Consider the following 24036-nt stretch of genomic DNA (forward strand, 5'->3'; position numbering starts at 1 on the left):
CACAATTCATTTGTAACATTAATATGTAAAATGTGAACTATTCAGAATTTATAAGTTTTTTCCTTATAAATACTAAATGAATTTTGCAAGTGTGTTTTTTAGAAAATTTAATTTTTTGGTTCTAAATTAGACAATCTCAGTTAAAGAGAATTAAAGTAACTAATTCTAAATCAAATTACAATTTTTTATTTTAACTATTTTAACACAAAAGCTTTATATATTAGTTCAAAATATTAACGATAGATTATCTAAAGAAATTATTATTCTTATATATAAGTTTAAATAAAGATAGAAAGAGTTCATAGAGCAAGAATTAGGAGAGTGGGCGTTAAATGAGTGGAGGTTTTCAACAGATAAAAAAAATAATGTATAACGGATGACCAATAGCTGAAAACGGTTTGTATTATTTTCTTATGTAATTTATAGAATATTACCCTGACTTCAAAAGTACAATGATACTGCAACAGCACAATTCAGCTTACAAGTTGTTATAGTACTGCTACTTTAAAAACAAAAAGGTACTTAATTTTTACGAGACAAATTCGAATTGAGTTCAAATTTTCTTATAATTTATGTTTTGTACCCTATAACTTTATTTAGCGAACTAAATTAATATCTTCCTTTATTCACCATTATATTTTTTCTTTCTTTTTCTAGCTTACAGTCTGTATACAATGCATTATTATATACGATATAAATATAAATATGCACATACATATATTTCAAACTTTGAAAGATTTTCTTCTAAGTTGAAAACTTTTTTGATTTTTATTATAGCAACGTTAACGTACAACGTTATGTATGTATATTTGTATGTACTTATATATTATTGTTGGTATATTTTTGTTGCGTCTTCAAACTTTTTCTATATTCATATTTTTATGAACTTATATTTATATTCAGTTGTGTACCTATTTATAATTAATACTGTTATATATGTAGGTTTTATATTATTTTCATTTTATGTATATACATATTGGTAGGTAGGTACTCTTAGTCTCTTACTCAAATAGTACTGTAAAATTTTTTAGTTTTATACATTTCGTCAATACGCTAACGTCGTCAGTTCGTAGCGGTTAGAGTGCGTGCGTTGTCGATGATTTCGTGTTATCAATTTTATATATATTTTTTTTAATTTTATCTTTTTTAAAAAGTTTTAAAATAAAAATTATATTTAAATAAAATATTAAAATTTCAAATTCATTTATCATTCCAATAAAATAATAATTAAATCTATATAAGTATATTATGCAGTTACCGTTATTAATATATGTGTATATATAGTATGTTCTTGAATAGAAAATAATATACATAGATGCAGTTAAGTTCTTAAAAATCACATAAAAAAATTAAAAATAGTACTATAAAAAACGTGTCAATGTATGAGTGTATAAGTGTAAGTTCTGTTGTTTGTGCATTAGAATAAAATTTAAAAGCAGTGAATAGACTTTAAGATTAAACAGAGGCATTAAATTTTATTTAAAGTGAAATTCTCACTCTTTCTCTCAATAAATTTATATTTATGTATCAAAACATCTTTATTTAGGTGGACGTAGAGTGGAAACAAACATTCATACGTATATACATGAACACATACTTGTATACATTATTTGTGCAACTGTTTTCTTCATTCGCAATTTCTTTTTTATCGCAGTTCACGAAAATAAGAATAAACAAGCAAAATAATCAAATTGAAAGAGCAAAGAACATTCTCCCTACGTTAAAAAAAAGCGCTTATCAGCTGCTTCATAATTTCGCTGTTCGTTAATCGTTTGGGCTTTTTTTGTTATTATTTTTGTTATTTTAAATGTTTTTAACATTTTTATTATCATTTTTTCTAATTATTTTTGCGGTTTCTGATTTTTAGCAATTAAATTTTGATTTTGTTATTTTGTAGGTAGGAAATTTGTAATTTGAGTGCCTACATATATAGACATACACAACATATATATGGCGATTAACGTTTTTTAGGCAGATGTAAAAAGTTTAATCGCAAAAAAAAAGTTGTTTATTTGACACGTTTTCATTATTTTAATCTAATCTGAGATAAATATCTGGGTCCCTATTCAAATACAATATGAAACATAATACCAGCCGCCTTTACAGTAGAATTCAAGTAATTAAATATAGCGATTACGATATTGCGACTATACCCACATTGCATAGAAAAATTGATAATATTAATTTTGACAGCTTCAAAAATAATAAGTTTCGGTACACATATACTAATGTTTTGATGAGATTTTATTATTGGTACAGTTTGTGGTTTATGTCAAGTCGTACAATTAAAATATTTTTATTCTATCTTACTACTACTTCTTATTGTAAGAATTATCTCGTTTATATGGCAGCTTGAATTCTTGACTTGAAATGGGCTCGAAACTTAAGGCGCATTTTTAATACATATGTCAATTTGCAAACCCGAAAATGATGTTTGGCTGTTACATTTCAAGTCAAGTAAGTAAAATATTTGACTCATTAGAGTTAACCCGGTTACAAGTCAAATAACTTTAAAATGGACATAAAATATGCTTCAAGTACTCTTGAGGCTGCTATGCAAATAGGATCATTTTTGATTTTTTTTTTGATTTATATCGGTTCATATCTCTGATAACTTGAGAATTTGTAACGTGCAATTATTAGAATTCTACTGTATGTATTACCTTATTTAACGTCACGTGCATCACATTATTAAAACAAACCTACAAGCATAAGGATGATTATTAATTTTTTTTTATGAATCATTGATTTTTTTTTAAATTAATTTTAATGGTGTTATTTATGGCTGCTCTTTGGAAAATTACAATTTAAATAAAATGTGTTGTGTAAAAAGTCATAAATTAAAATTAAGTTAAAAGTTTATGAAAATTCAAAAATAAAAATTAATTTGTACATACATATGTGTATCTAGGTAGATACCTACCTGGCAGGAGGTAGAGGAGGTGAAGATATTAAAAATTGTTTTCTAAAAATTAAAATTGTAAAATAAAAGAGCTTTAATTTCTATTGTGTATCTAGATACACATAGGTTTCTATACGTACATATTATATTCCTATAAAAAAAAATAGAGAAAGTGCTAAAAGAATTAAAATTCTAATAAATAGGTGATAATTTTGTCGCTAATTGTTAAAAATATTAAACAGTTGAGTAAATATCTGAAATAAATTTAATTCATGTATTCAATAAGAACTAGGTATAGGTGGTCCTAAATCTTGTTTAAAATTTTAATTTAAAATTTTTTGGCTAAATTTTTTTTTGAGAAGACAATGCGAGTAGACATCTAGCTAATCGATTTTTCACACCATTCAGACTATTTTATTCAGAATACAATTTAAATTTTATTTTTTTTTGTTAAAATTCCTAATAAATTCCAGTTTTAATTTGTGAGAACTTTCAAATATAAATTCTAGTTAGTTGTATTGTATAGTTCATAAGTATGTAAGGCAATTTTAAATGCATGCTAGACCAGTTAGATAATAATAGTTTTAAAAATGGAATAATATAAAGTTAATTAATGATTTCCAAAATAAAAAAAAAAGAAAAACAAAATTGAATTTGAATAAAAAAAAAAAAAAAATCCCGTTCCTCATACATTTTGAAGGTTAAAAAAAATTTTTATTGAAACATGTTCGGTTTATTGTGTTTAAAAGGTGATTAAATAGAAATAAAACATACATACATAAATATCTACCTACTTAAAAGAAAAATTTATTATCAAATCAGGTTAACAATAAAAAAAATAATAATAATAATAAAAAACAAAGTGCTTTTTTCTTACAAAATTTTATGATAAAAATTTTTTTGTGCACGTTTTCTTTTTTTTTTTATGTTTTTTAGATTTCCATACAAACATATGTTTATTATGTAAATAAATAAAATATATAAACAAAAAATTTTGACATTTTGAAATGACAATATTGAATAAATAAAAACAAAACAAAAAAACATTCCAAAATTTCTTCATCCCTTTTCTTGTCATTGCGGTAATTGTCATGTCATTCATTCACAATATTCAAAAACTTGGATAAAAGGTTATGCGCATTCAAACGAAATTTTTTTCTATTACAAAATATCAAGGTGAATTGTGAATACAATAAAAGAAATTTTGAGAAAAGTTTTTACATAAAAAAGCTTTTTTTGTATTTTTAAAACAAAATTTGGAATTCAAAAATTCAAATTTTATGAAAAAAGCTGAACACAACTTTATAAATAAAAATTTTAGAAATTTATCAACAAGAAACTGAAACAAATATAAGTAATCAAAATGTCTAATTCAAATGGTAATGGAAATATTGATTCATTTCAATCAACAAATAACAATAATAATGTAACAATATTAGATTATAAAGATTTATTAAAAATAAAAGATGAAATATTTTTAAAACGTTTAGAATCTATAAAAGATTTCTTTGAAAATGAGTATGGACATGAACCAGAATTTTTTGTTAAAGTTCCTGGAAGGTAAGAAAATTTTACAAATTAAATAAAATTCATTTAATAAATTTTAAATTTATTAAACATTAGGATTTTGTGATTTTAGAAATAGTGTGTAAAATTTGGAATAAATAGACGATTATAGCATAACGGAATTTGCAAACAAAGTAACCATAAAAGACAATACTCCTATCAAATTCTGATAACAATTTAAAAGGAGTACTTTTTAAAAGATGTACAATGGCTTATAGTTATGTAAATATGTTCCACATACATATAAATGTGCAAGTACCGAAGAAATGCAATTGCAATTTGAGACACATATGTATTTACTTCTGAAACAGCAGTATTAATTATGAAAAATTTGAAATTTATAGTATTTTATATACATACGCACATAGTTACTCAAAATATATGTATTAGAAGCACACATCGTATTGTGAAAGAACGTGGGGCCGCTTTTTCATTGTGTATAATTTACGAATAATATGTTCATATGTTATTAAAATAGTTACTATTGAAATGAATTAATTTATAATCTAGAATACTTTGGTATCAGAAAATACAATTAGATTGTAAATTTACTTTTAGATTTTAAATTTAATTCGTAATATTGGATTCATATTTTTTTTTTTTTTTAATGATATTTTATTGCAAGTAAGTTAAAATAAACCTATCTAGCAATTTTGTTTTGTTAAAGATTTGTTTGATGGTAGGAATTGACCGTCGAACTCCACAACTGTTGGATTCATATAAAATGAATTTCATAAAAATATAAGTACATCATAAGAAGATTATATTTGTCGAACGACTTGGTGACGTGATGAGTTCAAAAGTTCTGTTATGCTCTGAATAAAATCAATTTCCAAACTTAAAATTCTTTACTGAATATGAGGAAGTTTCCTTATGAATTATTTTCATTCGAAATAAAGTTATTGGAGTTGAAAAAGTATGCATATGAGATAAGAATGAATTTTAAGATTTTGTATTAAGTAGGTACCACCTTTTATGTGGTTATAGAAATTTAATCGAATTTCTGTATTCAATTTGATTGTATCCAAAACGTGCAGTTCTAAAAGTAACACTAAATGCTCAATTCGTCATATTTAATTTATGAGACTATTCTATGAGTTAAGTAGAGAATATTCTTGCCCTTTTTAGGAATAATTCTGATTTAACTTTTGCGGTCGTATTATGTATCTTAAGCGTTATACTATAAACAATATTTCCTGGTATAACAACATTTACATTCGGTATTCTAGTTTAATACTTTTATATTAAAATAATTAAAATAAATTTACTTTATTGCAACAATTTACTATATTTTTAACAGATATTTTCTTTGTTTTAAAATTTTTAAAAATACTTACTTATTATTTTCTATTTTACAGAGTAAATATTATTGGTGAACATATTGACTATTGTGGTTATCCAGTTTTACCAATGGCATTGGAACAATGTATCTTATTGGCAGCTTCAAAAAATATTGAAGGATTTTTACATTTAAAAAATTCAGATAAAAAATATGGAAACTATAAATGTGAAATGAAATCAGTCAGGTAAAGTATTCAATTTTTAAAAAATAAGGTCAAATATTGGTCAAAGTCCACTTTACATACATATGTGAGCATTCATGTCAAGGAAACTAGAATTAATTGTAACTTTTTTTTTTCAGATTACTGTTTATGTAAAAAATGATACATTGTAACTATAAGATAAGGTTTTGTTTGCAATTAAATGTAATTTTCCCATAAACATTATTCGTTTAATCTCTTTAAAGATATAAGAATTAATTAAAGATATTCTAAAATATTATCTTTAATTAATTCTAAAGTAGCCTTAACTAAAATAATGTTTAAATTCTTAAATATACGATGTAAGAAATTTCAAGTAGATTGGGATTAGTAGGTTTTTCATAAATTAAGTATAGTTAAAATACACTTACTCTTTCCGAACTTAGTTTTAAATTTTTCTTAAAAATTCCAAAAGTTCAATGTTAAATTTTGGTTTGAAGGAATTTTGAGTTTTAATTACATAAATGAATTTAAATTGAATGTTGAATAAAATCCAGATGTAATCAAAGTTATACAATTTAAAATTTAATTGAATTTCATTAAGTTTCAAGATATTTTTATCTCAATTATAGTTTTAAAGACCTCTTAAACAATATGTCCTTATAAAACCGCAATTGTAATAAACTATTAAATACAAGTGGTTAAATTGTTTTAGATAATTAACGTAAATCACTTGACCTCATACACTTATAGTTACAAAACTTTAATTAATTAATTATAGACTTTATAATTTCATTGAAAAATATTTCCGATAAGATTTTAATTTGACCTATTTTTTATTTCTATAACGCGTAATTTAAATATTATACATTTTTTTTAACAAAAAATTTAATATTACGATATTATTAATAATTAATTTTTATTGTTTATCTATTTATGCTAGAATTGATTTACCATCATCCGGAAGTCCACAATGGTATAATTACTTTTTATGTGGTATTAAAGGAATACTTGATCATTTGAATAACGTACTACCAACAAATTTTGGTATGTCAATTGTTATAAATGGTAATGTACCACCAGCAGCTGGTCTATCAAGTTCTAGTGCATTAGTTAGTGCAGCAACATTAACAATGGCATTCATTTATAAAGTAAATCTTAATAAAAATTTATTAGCATCGATTGCAGCAAAATGTGAACGTTATATTGGTACACAAGGTGGTGGTATGGATCAAGCAATTGCATTTTTAGCTAAAAAAGGTTGTGCACAATTTATTGAATTTCATCCAGAATTAAATGCAACATCAGTTAAATTACCAGATAATGCATATTTTGTTGTTGCAAATAGTTTAACACAAATTAATAAAGCTGCAACATCAGATTTTAATGAAAGAGTTATTGAATGCCGTTTGTCGTGCCGTATATTAGCGAAACGTTGTAATTTTAATAATTGGAAAGATATTACAAAATTTATACATTTACAAAATCTATTACAATGCAACCTTTATGAATTAGAACAATTGATATTGAATGAATTAACCAAAGATATATATACCATTGATGATATCCTTGAAGAATTTAATATTTCTGAAAATGAATTAATAATGAATTTTTTGACTGAAAATACAAAGGATATGAAAATGTTTAAATTAAAACAAAGGGCACTTCATGTTATTCAAGGTGAGAGAAATCCTTTTTTTTTCGTTCTGTTATACAAGTAGTTTTGTTATGCATCAACCACATAATATAGATTGTATGTGTTTCTGTTTTTATTTATTTAAATTGCACTTTCATTACAAGTAAAAGGATATTATAGAAAGGTTGTATCATACAAAGTAATTGAATAAAATGATATCCCAATAATAATATGTAGGTGTTGATTATTCAAACGAATGCCATTGAATTTGGTAAAAAATTTACTATAGTTTTGCAAAATTAAAAGATATAGATTTTTTGGATTTGGATTGAATATTATTGCCTTTATTTCAAATTACATGATTTTTAAATTGAAATCTAAGTATAAGTTAATAAAGCATTTGATTCTCATAAAAAAATTTTGTAAATCTTTGGAACCTGCACCATAATTCAATTACACTTACCATTCATTGTTGCTCAATTTAATTTGTATTAATAATTTTTTTTTAAAGAAGAAAACCCCATTTAAATTATAATTTAATCAGGTTGTAAATCATCAACCTTAGTTTCCAAATAGTAATATAGATTATTGACAACCTGTAAACTATATTTGATTATATTTATTATGTTAGGAAATACCGCCAAATTATATAACACAGTTTTTGCTAGATTTTTGATTACTTTTTTAAAGCATTTATTAGAGATCAATAAATTAAAACAAAATAACCTTTTTTTTCTATTTTTAGAATCAATTCGTGTTAACAAATTCAGAAATTTATGTGAGAGTGACAGTCTCAGTATTGATATGCTATCCCAATTAATGAAAGGATCTCATAATAGTTTGCGACATCTTTATGAATGTTCACACACAAATTTAAATAAATTAGTTGAATTATCAGAAGAAGTTGGTGTTACTGGAGCAAGATTAACTGGAGCTGGGTAAGTTCTGTAAAAAAACCGATTTATAATATTTTCTCATTTACTACAAAGAATTCTGAAATATGAATATTAAGAGCAAGAAATGAGGCACTGTGCTTTGTTTTTACTGAAACAATACCGAATTCATTCATCTTGTTCCAAAAAAAAAAATTCATATCAGAATTGCATTTCAGAAATTAATATCCAAAACCATTTCCAAATTTCGGAAGAATACATTTATTTCACTTTTTTTACAAATTCACTTTTAATTTGATTCTAGATATAAAATCATTATTTTAATTGTACGTAAATCTATCAAAAATTAATTGTAATTTCCGAATATTTTATTTAAATTGAGTGCATTAAATTAAATGAATCATGAATAAAATTAAAATTACTTTATTTTCTAAAATTCTAATTTCTATTTTATATTATATTCATAATTATTTCTTTTGTTACCATTAAATTTATTGAAATTAATCTTAATATCTTTTTCTTTATTATTAGATGGGGTGGTTGTATTGTTGCACTTTGTGATTCACCTGAACAATGTCAACGATTTATTCAAGAATTAAAAGAAAAATATTACAGTCAATTACCACAAGCTAAAAATAAGAATTTAGATGAAGTGATATTTTCTACATGTCCTCAAAGTGGAGCTGAAATTTATTTATGTTAGCATTTAATTTAATGGATGGAGTATAAAACAGGCAAATTAGTTTAAAATTAGAAAATATGCCTGCATAGCGTTTTGTATAAGAAAAATAATTCCAAAATTATATTTGAGTTTTTTTTTTGTTTTGTTAATGTTTAATTTAGAATAGAGAATGAATTTTGTAAAAAAAAAAGTTAATCTTGTTGTAGATAAACACATATTTAGTCAATTATTATTAAAATTATAATCGATTTTAGTGCCCAATTTTTATTATTATTGAGAATTATACCTGAACTTTGTATATAAATTTAATAAAACATTCCCAATTTATTGGAGTTATTTATATTTGTTTCTAAGTTTTTGAATTATAAGAATGTATACTTAACTAGCATAAATTTAAGATTATTTAAAAAATTTACAACACTAAATCTTCCAAATTAATATTTTTAAATTCAAGTAACTAAATATGTAATGAATTAGAAAGTTATTAATTATGTATTAGGTACAATTTTCAATAAGGTTGAAGTAATTTTCAATATTAAACTATTTACAGTAAATTCATTATGTTATCCGATCTTTTAATCAAATGTAAACATCGTAATAATTAAAAAAGTCCTACTGTTAGAGGGATAAGTACACAGGAAACAATTACTATCGTTTACCAATATTTCTATATCACATCCAAGTTAAAATTTCACTCCATTCCAAAATCTGGAATTTTTAAAAAGAAAGAGTCTGTAAAGTCATTCAACTTAATAATGTGTTTTTGTTTTTTTTTTATATGAATGTATGTACCAACAAGAAATTTCCATTTATAAAATTAATTTTCTATTTTTTTATCATTTTCGTTATTGTTGTAAACAATATTCTAAGCAACAAATTTAATATTATATAACAAGTATTTACATATACTATTATTATATATTTCAACAACAATTTGTAAAAGAAAATTTTATTGTAAAATAACTTTAGGATATTTTTTACAAGAAAATAGTATTATAAAAATTAAATTTTGCATAGAGTATAAAATAAAAATATTTTTATTCAGTGCAATAATGGTGTTAAATTTTAGGCAGCTTGAGGTTGCATTTTGTAGTAATATGATTTTTAAGTTCAACTCGGCATTGGACATGAAAATAATTGGTATATTTAACACAAACTTAAATTTTCGAAATACATATTCATATAATCAGTTTTAAAGATTTAGGTAAAAGAATTTAAAAAGCGTAATACATATTGCATTCTGGAACTCAAGGCCAAATTTATCTAGTATTTAGGTGGTGATTATTGAAATATTAGAATGAGTTTCCAATGTTAATGAATATTTAGTTGTTGAATGCAAAAAAAAATTTTAAAATGTTGTGATAACAAGACGGGAAATGTTACTGAAGTAGAAAAACTTGAAGATATAAGAATATGCGTATCATGAGGCCTGAACATCCACATTGAAAATGTCACTTAGGCAGAGCAAGTATTAAGTAATTCTGACATCCAGATTTCATCTACATTTTATGTATATTATATAATTAGTAGTATATTATATTATACTACTGTAATTTAACAGTGTCAATTTTTGTCAACACAAACAATACTCCTATAACTTGAACGTTAAGTAATATATTAATTATTTTCAAAGAAAATTTACTTTAATTGAAAATTTATTATCAAAGTGCAACCATCTATATTACAAACGAATTCTAAAATTTTAAATAAATTTTCTTGTTCCTCGATTTGACTAAAAAGGATCGAATCAGTGTATATGAAATTCAAATTTTTCTTCTTTAAAATGATATTTAATTTTCTCACAAAAATAATTTTGACACTTTATTACTTTTACTAATACTTGAATTATAAAATTTACTGTTATATCCACCTGATGCACATTAAATACTCATAAATACAAAAGTATAACCTTCAAGAAAGAAGGGAAACAAAGAAAAACAAAAAACTCACTTATATTCTTGCATATTTTTTAAGGTACAGCATTTTTCTCCATCAATATTAAATGCTTTAAGTCAAAAATTTTATTCAAGATTAGTATAACAATATAATAATGGTGATATTTTTTTCTTCTTATCAAGGTAAGTTGCATAATATAATAAAAAGAGTGAGACCGGAAAATAAAAAAGAAAGTGGTAAATAAAGAAAATTGTGGGGAAAACAAAAGAAAAATAAAATTTTTATTTTATTAAATTAATTTTATTTTTTTTTTTTTTAATATAAATTTTCCAATTTTAAATTCAATTTAAGTAAATTGCTTTATAAGTTTTATTGAAATACTTGTAATTTCTTTATTGTTATACGTAAGGTTAAGCGAAGGTATGTAGAATGGAAGTTACCTATATAAGAAGTTTAAGTTTTTGTAAAATTTTTATTAGGAGTGAATAATGTCTTTGATTACTTAAAAGAGATTTTGTGAATGCTTATATGATTCGTGTTTAGTCTCCGATTAGAGTCTTAACTATTATCGAATTCAATTATTTTTTTTTCCTAATTATGAGTATAAATAATTAATAGATCATGTATATTATAACAATATTTTCGTACAACGCAGGGCACCATTTACAAACTGTTTTACGCGAGTAATAAAATTTTTTTAAAAAGAAACACTAGCAGTTTTGAAATCAGAATATTTAATAGAGTATTATTCATGCATTGGGCATTGTAAATTAATTTCCGTATTTATCCAAATCTTTGATATTGTCACGCAGCAGAAAATTCTTAGATAAAGATTTTAATAGATAGCATATTTTTTAAGAGAAAATAAGTACATATTTATCTTTCCTACATTTTCAGAAAGTATTTTGAAATTCTTACTATAGTAAACTGTTATACACAATACCAACATCCTAATATATTTATACATAAACGTTTTCCTGTAGTTTTGGCATCCTTTGTATGTAAATAATGTGAACTTAATAAAATTTATAACAGTAAATAGCTGGAAGAAATGAAAACAAATACTCATAAAAAAGGAATCCTGATTTTGAATAAAATTGTTATACAATATGTATTTGAATTTCTATATTATATATTCTCTATACATTCTTTTTTTATGTAAGTGATTAGAATTTTATAAGATTTCTTTCATAAGATATTTTAGTTGAAATTTATTACTAACAAAAATTATTGTAAATTTTTACAACATAATGATGTTAAAATATTTGTTGAAATTTATTTAAATAAAAAATTCATTTTAATAAAATCATAAAATTTATTGAATACTTAAATTTGAAGCTGATTTGTACTGATTCACACTATACAGATTTATATAAATAATATTATTATAAAGTTAATGTTAATGCCTGAGGTAGGGTTAAATATTTTAAAATGTAAATAATTCAAAGGTCTTTCAACTTCTGTAGCTTTATTGGATACATTGATTTAAAGAACGTGAACTGGATAGTGTAGAATGTTTAATGAAACTTTCTAGCTTGTAATAATTTTGGCCCAACTACTTTTATACTATACAAAGTATAGTTATATAAATTATTTTGCGGGCCAGTCTAAAGCATCTCTATAAAAATACTTTATTTACGGTAATAGATGGATGTATATGCTTTAGGCTTTCCAATGGTTTGTTTCGCAAATTATTTTTTCCTGCAAGAACTCTATAATTTAAGCAAGTGGACAATAACAGCTTTGAGTTTTGTATAAAATTAATTTTTAAAAATTGAGTTTCAATTCAAAATTAAAAATTACCGGAAAAATTCCGCTATCCTGTGTCCATTTTGGAAATTAAAAATATGTAATTTGTTTCATTGACTCCAGCTTTTTAATAATGATTTTTCCTTGTTAAATTGTTTATAAATCCCATTGACTAGATTAATAAATTTTCATCCATTTGATAACATTCTTTTTATAATTTTCTTTCAATTCTGAATACCTCAATATTATATTATTAATTATTTTCCTTTCTCTAATGGGATAATTTTGATTTAAAAAGGATTTCTGACTTATTATACTGATCTATGTTGACATCATTTTATAAAAAAAAAATTTTAAATATTTTAGAATACAAATTACATACATAACGTAGATAAAGATTGGGAACCCGAGTACAAAGCTAAATTAATAATACTTCTTTTCTTTTATTAAAATTTTTTTGTATTGAATTTTAAATTTTTTAGTATAAATAGAGAATTTTTGAAATACACAAATGTTTTATTGAATTTGGAATCGGGTAGGGTTCGATTAGGCTACATAATATGTTTATAAGATTGTTAGTAATTAGTATGGGTTAGGTTAGGCTTTTGTTCAAAATCTAAAAATATTCAGAATAGCAACACGAACCCAAAGTAGAATGTAGTAATATTGAATACATTGTGATAAATGAGAAGTTGTCTGGAAATAAGTTTCACGTGTTGAAAATTAATGGTGTTATTTTTTTCCACAAAAAATGTACTACACATAAAACTTTATTAAATCTTATAAAAATTCTAAAAATAATGTTACAAAAGTTTTATTAAAAAAATTTTCATTTCTTTTCTTTTCTTACATTGCTTTAATATTGAAAATTGACTAGTTTTTCCAAAATTTAAGAAAAAAAGAGTATAAAAACATGAAAAATTTTTCAAGGATTTTTTCTTGAAATTTAAACCTTTAATAAAAGAAAAATCAATAAATTTGCAACATAAGTTGATTGTCCCACATTTCTTTAAAATTTCTTTTACTTCTTCTTTGTATACTTTATAGCAAAAGACGTACCATTACCAAAGGAACGAGAAATAAGTAAAAAAATTTTCAATTATTAGAATTAAAAAATCCATTCAAATTATTACAGAAGAAAAAATTTCTTTAAAGCTGAAAGGAAAATACAAAATTTTATTAATTTAATTGTCCAAAGTAAGAAAATAAAACATTTAAAAACCTCACGTTTAAAAATTTAGAAACACAGTAGGCAACAGTTGTGTTAAAATATCAAAATTAATAAATAAAATAATTTTAAGTATCAATTTTTGTTGGCCGACATTTTGAAGACTAAATAATTTATGAGAATAGAAATCACTGGTAATGTAAGCTGGAACTCAAAATCTTTATTTAATTAAAATTAATTTTTGGTAATTAGGTACTTACTTTATACTTTTTATAGGACTATTATTTGCAATATGGTATTGTTATATTCTTTTTCAACTCATTATAGCTTTAATGGAATTGCAGACAATATATATACATACATATGTACACATAGGCCATTATGGGGTTTGAAAATAATTTTAAAAAATGTGAAACATGAAAATCATTTCTTTGGAATAAAAATGGAAAAATATTTTTTAGAGACATCGTCATCTACTACCAAAATGTTATTAATAAAATAATATGAGTGGAATGGAAAGAGAGTAATGAATTGAATTCAGTTAAAGGCACGAAGTATTAAAAAGATCACATTCATTTTGAAAATGTCTGTTGTTATACTCATTAGGCAAAAGACTATATTGTTGTTGGCACATTTTTGATCCTATATGTGGAAATTAATAATGAAAACAATTGGAAGTATAGAGTGGAATATTAGAGCAAACATATCAGTACATAATTGAATTAATTCAATGAACATCTGTACAAATTATCAACACCAAATGAATTTTAAAACTTTTTCCAAAATTGAACAAAATCAAGGAGCGTGAAGGCTATTCTATAAGACCAAGGAGCAAAAAAAACGTTTGACAAATTGATATGGTAAGTCAGAGAAACAAAATGTCTTCAAATATTCGTTTTCAGTCGGAAAATTCTATATTTTTTCTATTTTATAAATATTAGAGATTACAGTTAATTCGACCAGAGATGAGTGGTCGAATACACTGTCCACTCCAATATTTAGATATTTTTAATATTTAAATATCTCTATTCGACCGCAGATGAGTGAAACGTTCACATAAATATTCAAAACTTCACAAATTGGAATAAATTTTATTAGAATTCTTATAAATTTATTATTTTAGGGATACCTGATGCGATTAGTATTTCTGGAAATATTATTATAAAATATGAATTTAATTAAAATTACTATATTTCATTTATAATTTAACGATTTTAATTGTATAAGTGTCCTTAACGGAAATTAAGTTGAATTAGCAGAGATATACCGGAAATTAAAATTATTTTTATAGTAATTTTTTTTTTATATTGCTTATTTATAGAAAAACACATTTATTTTTGTAAAAATCCAATATAGTAGGCATATATTGAATGAATGAAAATTTATAAATACTTATTCCATTTTTATTTTTTAATTTACGTTTGTTGAGTTCTCATTAATTTTCAGAAATAATCTTTTAATAAATTATATAATGTTTACCTATAGTAATTTATTTTTTTTCTCTAGTTGCATCTCTCAGTTTACAAAGCATAATAACCCAAAAGTGTGTACCATAAATAGTTACCCACACTCTTTCGGATCGGAGTTCATTATCAAAATATCTATTCAGCCCCTACAAATATTTAAATTATAGACTTTTAATTTTTGTTGTCTAATTATTTATTAATAGAATTTTAGTAAAATTCGTAGGTTGTTTGAATTTATTTTAATCTCATATAGTTTCATTATAATTTTAATCAAAAATAGCCGTATATTTTTAGAGACATTGAACTCCTGTAGCATAATATTCTGATTTCTGAATTATTCAATATAAAGTTCAAGATATACTCGCATTTTTAACTATTATAAATCATATACATACATACATTCATACATGCTTTAATAATTTTATGCCTACGCCTGTTTTATTGTTATATAGAGTAAATATAATAAAATGGTATAAGTATTAAAGATTTAAATTACTTTTCTTAGAAAAACAAATAATTTTTAATAATATTTTAAAACCTTAATTTTTAAGAAAATAATATATTTTTGTTTAAGGATATTATAAGGATATTCTTATTTATTTATTATCTTTAGCAATAAATTGAGGATGAGCTGAGTAAATTATGATATAATAATTATGTTTTAAAGAAATTTAATTCTACAGTATGGTTGGAGGTGATTTTCATTATTTGGTTTTGATTTAATAAATATTTTGCTTATATAAGACAAATATTGAACAACTTCCTTAAAGATGATTCACGAAGAAAACAAGATCAATGAAAGGTTCAAAAGACTATTATGATTCTATATGAAATTATTATGTTTAACTGTACCATGTGATCTGGAACTGATGTTAAATCAATCGGAGGGCTCATTTATGAAAATTATGTGTGTACAAGTTTTGATAATGATGTAAGCCTGGCATCTACCTGACATTGATAATGATGTAAGCGTGGTATCTACCATATATACCGTTGTGTATTGTTCTGTTATCATTGTGAAAAAAATTCTAAATAACACAATGCTCTGGCCTCAACGGCTTTGGAACTGTTATGGAGTTATCTTAGAAAGAATGTTTTCAGATTAATGTTCTTTAACTCTCAAAAACTACACGAACAATTTCCCATAAAACATTGAACGTAATCGGCCAATGAGTGCCTCAACACCAGTTTAGAATCAGCATATATTAGGCAACTGATCTTCTGGTATCCTTTTCGATATTGATAAACTACTCTTTAATTTTTTAAAAATTTAAAAGTTTAAGATTAACAATCCTCTTATTGTACGCGCAACATATTCAAGTCTACATACCGTCATCTGCTAATGAAAGAATTGAATCTAACTTATAGACATTTCAATTTTGCTCTAACTCTAAGATAAAAAAAAAATATATATAAAAATGTGAGGTATGGTGAAAAATTTCTCAATTTGTTTGAAGAAAATTTAAATTCAGTAGAAAAATTCATGAAACGAAGAAAATAGGAATAGAACGTTTTCTTAAATGCAAATATAACGGTAACTTGATTTATTCGGTAATATTAGTTTTATTACTGAACAAAATACTTGTGTTGCTGTCTAGTTTGCATTTAGATAAAAGACCACTGAATGCATTAACAAATAACAAAAAAAAAACCATCTTTGCTCTCTACAATCTTGTTGCAGCCTTAATATTTATTAAGGCAAGAAAAGTATTAAGTAAATTTACTTTACGATGGTAATTAGAAGCAGTTAATCACAAATTTTAGTTCAACTTAAGTTTTTTGTTCAACTCACCCAATTTTTGTATTAAAAACTTGAACATTAGTAATATTATGGGTACATCTATGTGTTTTAATTTCATACCTCTAGGATTTGTTCACAAAAAGTTTCTACATTTAATTCGTGTATAAAACTACTAATAATTTGCAGCAATATCTTCCTAAACTTTTCTTACTTTTAAATGAATTTTCAAAAAGTTTCTTATAATTTTTGATTAAAAAACGAAAAGATGCACATCAAATAGCTGCACATGTTCTTAGTTAATGAATATCAACATACACTAATGATTTAAGAAGATGTTAATGTAGGAAACGTGGCGCTATAATATTAAAACTTTAATAGTTTAGTCGAATTCAACAAGTATTCAAGCAAGTATTCAGTTTTAACATTTTATTCAAATATTTTACCACTATGACTTGTTAAATATTCCACAATTTATTGACCTTTACCATTATCTAACTTTTAGTTAAAAATTTCTTTTTTTGTTATAAATATTTTTAAAATTTAAAAAGTTTTAAATTTTGCCATACTATCATAATAAGTTCTATAAATTTAACAAGTGTTTATTAAAGTAATAAATTAAGTATTTTAAAAGAAAAACTTTTCATAAAAATCTTTACGTTTCAAATGTCTACAACTTTTAACTTTATAGAAAGTTTGTTGCTTAAAAAAATATTAAATGTATATAAATATGTTCTAAAAAATTTGATGTGGTCAGCACATAACCGACTCCAATGTGTATTTTCTAGATTTGTGAAAGTATTATAGAAAATTATGAATATCTTTTGAAGACTTCTTTCCAATTTCAAGGTAGTAACAAGGTAACAAACCCAGAAAAATGTAAATTTGGCTCTCAGTACGGTTTCGCTTTGCTAACTGAATTCCCTAAAGAGTATACGCCAATTAATTTCGGTAACAACCAGAATATTTACAATTTCAATCTCAAATATTAAATCTTAACAAATTCCGTCAATTAGTTCCATACATATGGTAAAAAATGTAAAATTTGCCATTATTTCGGTTTTCGTACCGTGATCTTTCTAAAAAATTTTTCAGGTTCGTTGCTTTAATACTCCAAATTTAAACTGTTAAATTAAATTGGTTGATAATTTTCTTTATATGAGAGATGAAGAAGTCATTCCAACGGAAAACTCGACATCTAAAATTTTGTGTCATCACATAACCCTCGTTATTGTATGTGTGCAGTGCGCGGTCGGTAAAAATTTTTAAACACATTCGTAATCACATTGTAAATTCTAGCTGACCTTGCTTGAATATTTCTATATTTATTTGTACCATATTTTTTATATTAATGCATTTTGGGGGCGAATACTAAAGAATTTTTTACAATAGAAATTTTTATTTATTCAATCCTCTTTGGTGTTATTGTTTTCTTTTAATGGATTTTAACATCTAAGCGAAAAAGATTGTTTTTATTGTGAATTTTGTTATTTTTTTTTTTGTTTGTTGGTTCTTTATGGATTCGAATTAACATAGAATACGTGTTGACAATAAAAATTAACTATATTTTTGTAAAATATTATAAAATATATGTAATAAATTTTCTTTAATTTTGATGCAAATAGTCTGAAAAAATGTTGTGATTTATCAACACATTATTTTGTATGTGAATTTATGGAAACGTGGATCTCGAGCCGGTGTTGTAGAGCCGTGTCCCGCACTCGGGGAAGGTGAGATAATACGTGGTACGTGGTCGTGGTGCAATGTTACCCCAGTTTTACAAATATACAATCTAGTTATGGAATATTTAATTGTTAAAAAACAGCATGTCAGATTTTCCCCTTTTGGACCATCTTGATTCTGAAATTCAAATTTGCTTAAGTATTTTACCCTCAAACAGGCTAGTGTACTTAAAATGTGAAATTTTCTTTTAAACAGTACTCCAAACATACTTCTTATATCAGATACAGCATATGATTTTCGAAAAAGGATATTGAAACTAAAAATTTTTTGAAAGTTTGAATAAAACACTTGGGATATACGGGTATATATTAAATATGCTGAATCTTTAAATCACAAGTTGTTGTTTGATTTTTTAAATTTTCCAAAATTTCATTAAAGCTTCGACAATACTTTCAATATTAAACAGTATACCGAGAGTATACGAAATTTACTAAAATAATTCGAACGTGTTTTTTTGATAAAATACGTCATGGTACAATTGATTACCTTTTTCTTATAATTAAAAATTTTCATAAGTCTTTATAAATCCATTTGTATAGTTTTGAGCAAAAAGTATTAACAAATACAAGCAAATCGAACTCACCTAACAAATCCTTAAAATTTTTTCTAAATAATCTTCTTAACGGTCTTCTTATTTCATTTTTATTTTCCCGTAACATTAAAATTACATAAAAATTAATTAATTTATGCAGAGAAAACTTTACAAATTTCCAACAACAATTTTTCATTATTATTTTCTCTCAGATGTGTAAAAGTGAATGCCATGCTACTATACAGAGAAATGAGAATATCAAAATAATGAGTACCAAAAACAATAAGAATATAAAAAAAATTAGAAAATTTCCTTTTTTGCCTTTAATTAGCGCTTTTCCAAAAAGTTTTTGAAAAAAGTGCTTATTAGTTTCACTCTGTCCGTCCCGTCTGTCCGTGTGTCGTGTTTACAAAACTTCTACACCCTTGAAGATAGATAGCTAAAATTTTATACGTACATAGATCTTTAATAGAAACTTACTAGCTCTACGGAAGAGCACAATTTTTACCTATCTCCCCCCCTCTAGCAGTTAAACCCCCCACGTTCATCCCAAATATATGCAATCTTAGAAATAGTTTCGTATATGAATGAAAATAATTTTAATATTGAGGTAGGTACGCATAGATTGTATTTAAAAACATAGTTTTCACTTGTTGAAGGGAAAAGTGCTACAATATAAACCATTGGTTTGACCCAACTCTATTTTCTTTCCTTTTATTTCTAAATTCATCTTGAAGAGAAAATAATCACAAAGAATCCTTACTCGTATTATTATGGGAGTATTTTTTTTTTTTTGGAACAAATGCAATGCTCCGATAAATTAAATAATTATGTAAGAGCAACAATTGTTTTTATATTAAAAATAATTTTATTTTTTCATTCTTTCTCTTTGGGTAATATCAAATTAACCTTGTAATTTTACAATATCCTTGCAAAATATTTTAATGGTGCTCATATTTTAATATTAAATTTTTTCTATAATGTTTCCAATAAATTTTAATTTCCTGCCTAATTTTTAAATTTTATATTTGAAATTGTTTTACATTGTAAATTTTGTTTTGTAGTTCTAAATAAAATTGAATTTGATCTCAACCTTCTTTACTTAGGTAAGTCAACATTATTTTAAAAAGTGATTAGATTAATTTTGGAGATTTATATATTTATTTTCAATAATGATCCTTAATTCATATATCGAGATCATGACTTTCATACCACCTGTATATATCAATAGAAACTTGAAACTTGAAAAATATTCAATAACATTGTTGGACAATTAAGCTAAATATTTTAGAAAATTTTGAAATTGTATTCCATCTTAAGCTGGAACTTGAATTTACTCCTGTAATTCAAAAGGTAATTAAATTCTCTACCAAAATTATTGAAATAATTCAAATATCCTTTCCTTTCCCAGTAAATATTTTTAGATTTTCAATTAAAAATAAGAACAGCTGTAGTGTACTTCCTTGTATTTACAATAAAAGTACTACTATTTCTAATTTACTATAATAGTACTATTTTCTATTATTTTCAATTTTTTAACATCTTTTCTTTGAATTTTAAAATTAAAGCGAAAATTTCAAATAATTTTCGATTTCAATTTATCGAAACTTTTTCTCTTTGTACAAGGTCTTTTAAAATTTTTCTTAATTTTTTAACAAATTATCAAAGAAAACTCATTTTTAGGAAAATATCTTTTTTATATTTTGGAAACTTTTGAATTATTATCGTTTAAAATTAATTAAGAGCAAAGGATCATTTTTTTTTTTGATAATTGTAAATTGTTAAATTTTCATTTTCATAACCCTTTTCCTTCATTTTTATTAAGAATTTCAAGACAAATATTAAAATTTGCAAAATAAAAGAGGGACATTAGAATTTTCAATGACATCCTTGATTGAATAAAATTTTTAACAAAATTGTTAAGATTTTTTTTTTCTTATAAAATAATTCATTAATATTTTTTCTCTTTTCGCAACATTTCTTTACAAAATTTTCTTTTAAAATCATTTTTCTTTCTAATTACTTGAATAAATTATTGCAAAAGAAGAATAAATTGCAAAAAAAAAAATAAGAAAAATTACACTATAGTTTATGTGTATATTTCAATTGAAAACAGGAATAATGTTGATCCAGATCAAAAGAATAAACTCATTAATTGTCACTTTTAAACCTCTTTAGTTTTTCTTAATTTCAAGGAGTCAATTGAAAAGTTTCAAGGAGAAAAATTGCATTATTGATTTCGCGTATATTTTGCATTGAAAAAGTTATACCGTATAATATTAAAAAAACAAAAATTAAATGATAATTAAAAACAAGTTATAGAAATTTGCTTGGGAATTATTTTTTTGCAACCATTTGCTATCCATTTATATAAATCTTGGGTTGGGTGCAGCAACATTTATAAGTACTGCAGTTTTTATTAAAAATTTAATAAGTGAAATTTGAATTAATTTTAATAATGTTCCTTGGAATATTGCGTAATGACACTAAATACATTTTGAATTTTTCACTAAACTGAATTTAGAAATAATACGGTTGAGAGCAGTTTGTGTTCACATTTATACCAGTGAATGATTTTCATATATACAAGACTTGAAAAATTTAAAATTATTGAATTAGTTGAAATTCTTATATTTTAAAATATTTTCCTCATTAGTTAGAACAATATAGCAATAACCTAGATAAACATATCAGCCTATTGCAGCCTATTAAACAAATTACACAATATTATAGGTCCTATTGCACCAGTTACTTTTAACTTTTCTTTTTCAACTTTTTAAAACAGTGTGCTTTATTTTTATTATGATTCAAAGAGAGTAAAAGATGATTTGTATAGCAGGACACTAGAATACAAAAAAATTTGCCGAAACTAAAAAAATTGCAATATTTATTAAGCATGCAACAAACCGACACTTTTCTCTAATTTAAAGAAATAAGCAACAATTTAAACCATAAGAAACTCCTATATAAGTATATGTAGTACATTAACATGAGAATACTAGTACATTAATGAGGACCTCTTTCAGTTAAAACAATAAAATAATAAGGCAGATTATTAGTATGAGAACTCTTAAATTGAAAATATTTTTACGTGATTCACATGCCATATTACTCGTAAAAATCAAAATGAAGACAAAAATTTTTTTCGCCTTAAATCTTTTTATATAATATTCGTACTATTATGTATATATACCTATGATGTATATATATATTTCTTACTATATTTATATTAGAAAATGATTTCGTGTGTGTTCAACATGTAATACCTTTGTATTATATTTTGAGTGATTTGTAGGTTTTCGCATATGTGATCTTTTAATTGGTGTAAACAGAATTGGTCAGTTTCCGAGATATTGTATTCTACAATATAGCCTATTCAATGTTTAGAAAATCAGTTTCAATTTAATTATCACCCAAATTATATCAAATATTTTGTCAGAAGTTTCTGCTTCATTTCTATTGTACAACGATACATAGGGTTTGAATTTTTATTGAATTTTTGAATTATGCAAATTTTTCTTACTTTGACTCTCAAATTTTGTATTTATTTTACTGATATTATAATATTTTATTGTTATGTAATAAAAAAATACATCTGTATACCATCCTAGAATGCGTTTAAATCATATATACGTACCATTTCAAGTCTTATAGCAGCCGTTCAATAAATTATTATAAGATTTTTGTTTTAAAATAAAATTAAAACTTGAAAAATAATTCTCTCCTGTAAAGTTTTCAAAATTTTGTAAATTAACCATTCTTGTAAAATTATTTGATGTTGAGTAGGTAAACAACGGACAGAACGGAGGATGCGAAATTTTTGTGGAAATATTTTTAATGAAAAACTGTAAACAACCGGCAATAATAATATTAAAGTGTAGATTAAAAATATTATGCTGAACTTGTTATAGACACGTACACGTTAGTTCAGAACATTAAATGAAATTTTTACATACATATAATTATTTTCGTATACAGTTATAATTATTTTTTATTTTCGAAGTTTACACGAGCCTTTTTATACATTTGAAAAGATGTAACAATAACTTTTGATTAATTTTGATTGATTGTTTGATTGCGAATTCTTAATTATCATTAATCAGAAAAATTTTGTATTAGTAAAATATTCTAGAATTTTATTAAATTGTTATTTCTTTAATATTACTTCATCATAAACAATACTATATGTTCTGTGATATTCATAGATGAATAGATAAGAAAATATTTCTTTGTATATTTGTAGTTTTTGTCAGCACATACTTATTCAAAATATTCTAAATGATAAAGAAATTTTTGTGTTTATTTTCATAGTTGCTTTATACGATTTACATATTCTTCTATATGTGTATATAGAAGAATTTAAATTAGAATTTTTATGTTTTCCTTTGTAGTGAGGAAACTCCTCCATCATCACATAGTTATAAATAAAATCATTGATATTATGTGTTAAATAATTATGAACGAACAGGGTGATGACTATGTGGAAATTTATTAATTATTACGATTGCCACTGTTTCTACCTAAAACATACTTTTATGTAGATTTGTGACTCTAAATATATTTGAAGAAAATAAGGGGGTTAAA

General features: G+C 23.9%; 1 protein-coding gene across 1 annotated transcript; it reads left to right on the forward strand.

Annotated features, from left to right (window-relative positions):
- The first annotated feature begins 4229 nt into the window (after window positions 1-4229).
- On the forward strand, window positions 4230-9429 carry LOC129612799 (N-acetylgalactosamine kinase). The gene is made up of 5 exons (XM_055526575.1): window positions 4230-4462; window positions 5827-5994; window positions 6893-7629; window positions 8331-8523; window positions 9010-9429. The coding sequence occupies exons 1-5, from the start codon at window positions 4266-4268 to the stop codon at window positions 9179-9181; spliced, it is 1467 nt and encodes a 488-aa protein (XP_055382550.1). The 5' UTR covers window positions 4230-4265; the 3' UTR covers window positions 9182-9429.
- The last annotated feature ends 14607 nt before the right edge of the window (window positions 9430-24036 follow it).

Source organism: Condylostylus longicornis, unplaced genomic scaffold (genome assembly GCF_029603195.1).
Source record: "Condylostylus longicornis isolate FDR11 unplaced genomic scaffold, ASM2960319v2 ptg000077l, whole genome shotgun sequence".
NCBI classification, from domain to species: domain Eukaryota; kingdom Metazoa; phylum Arthropoda; class Insecta; order Diptera; family Dolichopodidae; genus Condylostylus; species Condylostylus longicornis.

What these genes read in the sequence shown, in the direction of transcription:
- LOC129612799 (XM_055526575.1), top strand. Translation starts at nt 4,266, where the DNA reads ATGTCTAATTCAAATGGTAATGGAAATATTGATTCATTTCAATCAACA. An exon ending in TTTGTTAAAGTTCCTGGAAG is followed by an intron (nt 4,463 to 5,826) that starts GTAAGAAAATTT and finishes TCTATTTTACAG; the next exon opens with AGTAAATATTATTGGTGAAC. An exon ending in GGCACTTCATGTTATTCAAG is followed by an intron (nt 7,630 to 8,330) that starts GTGAGAGAAATC and finishes TTCTATTTTTAG; the next exon opens with AATCAATTCGTGTTAACAAA.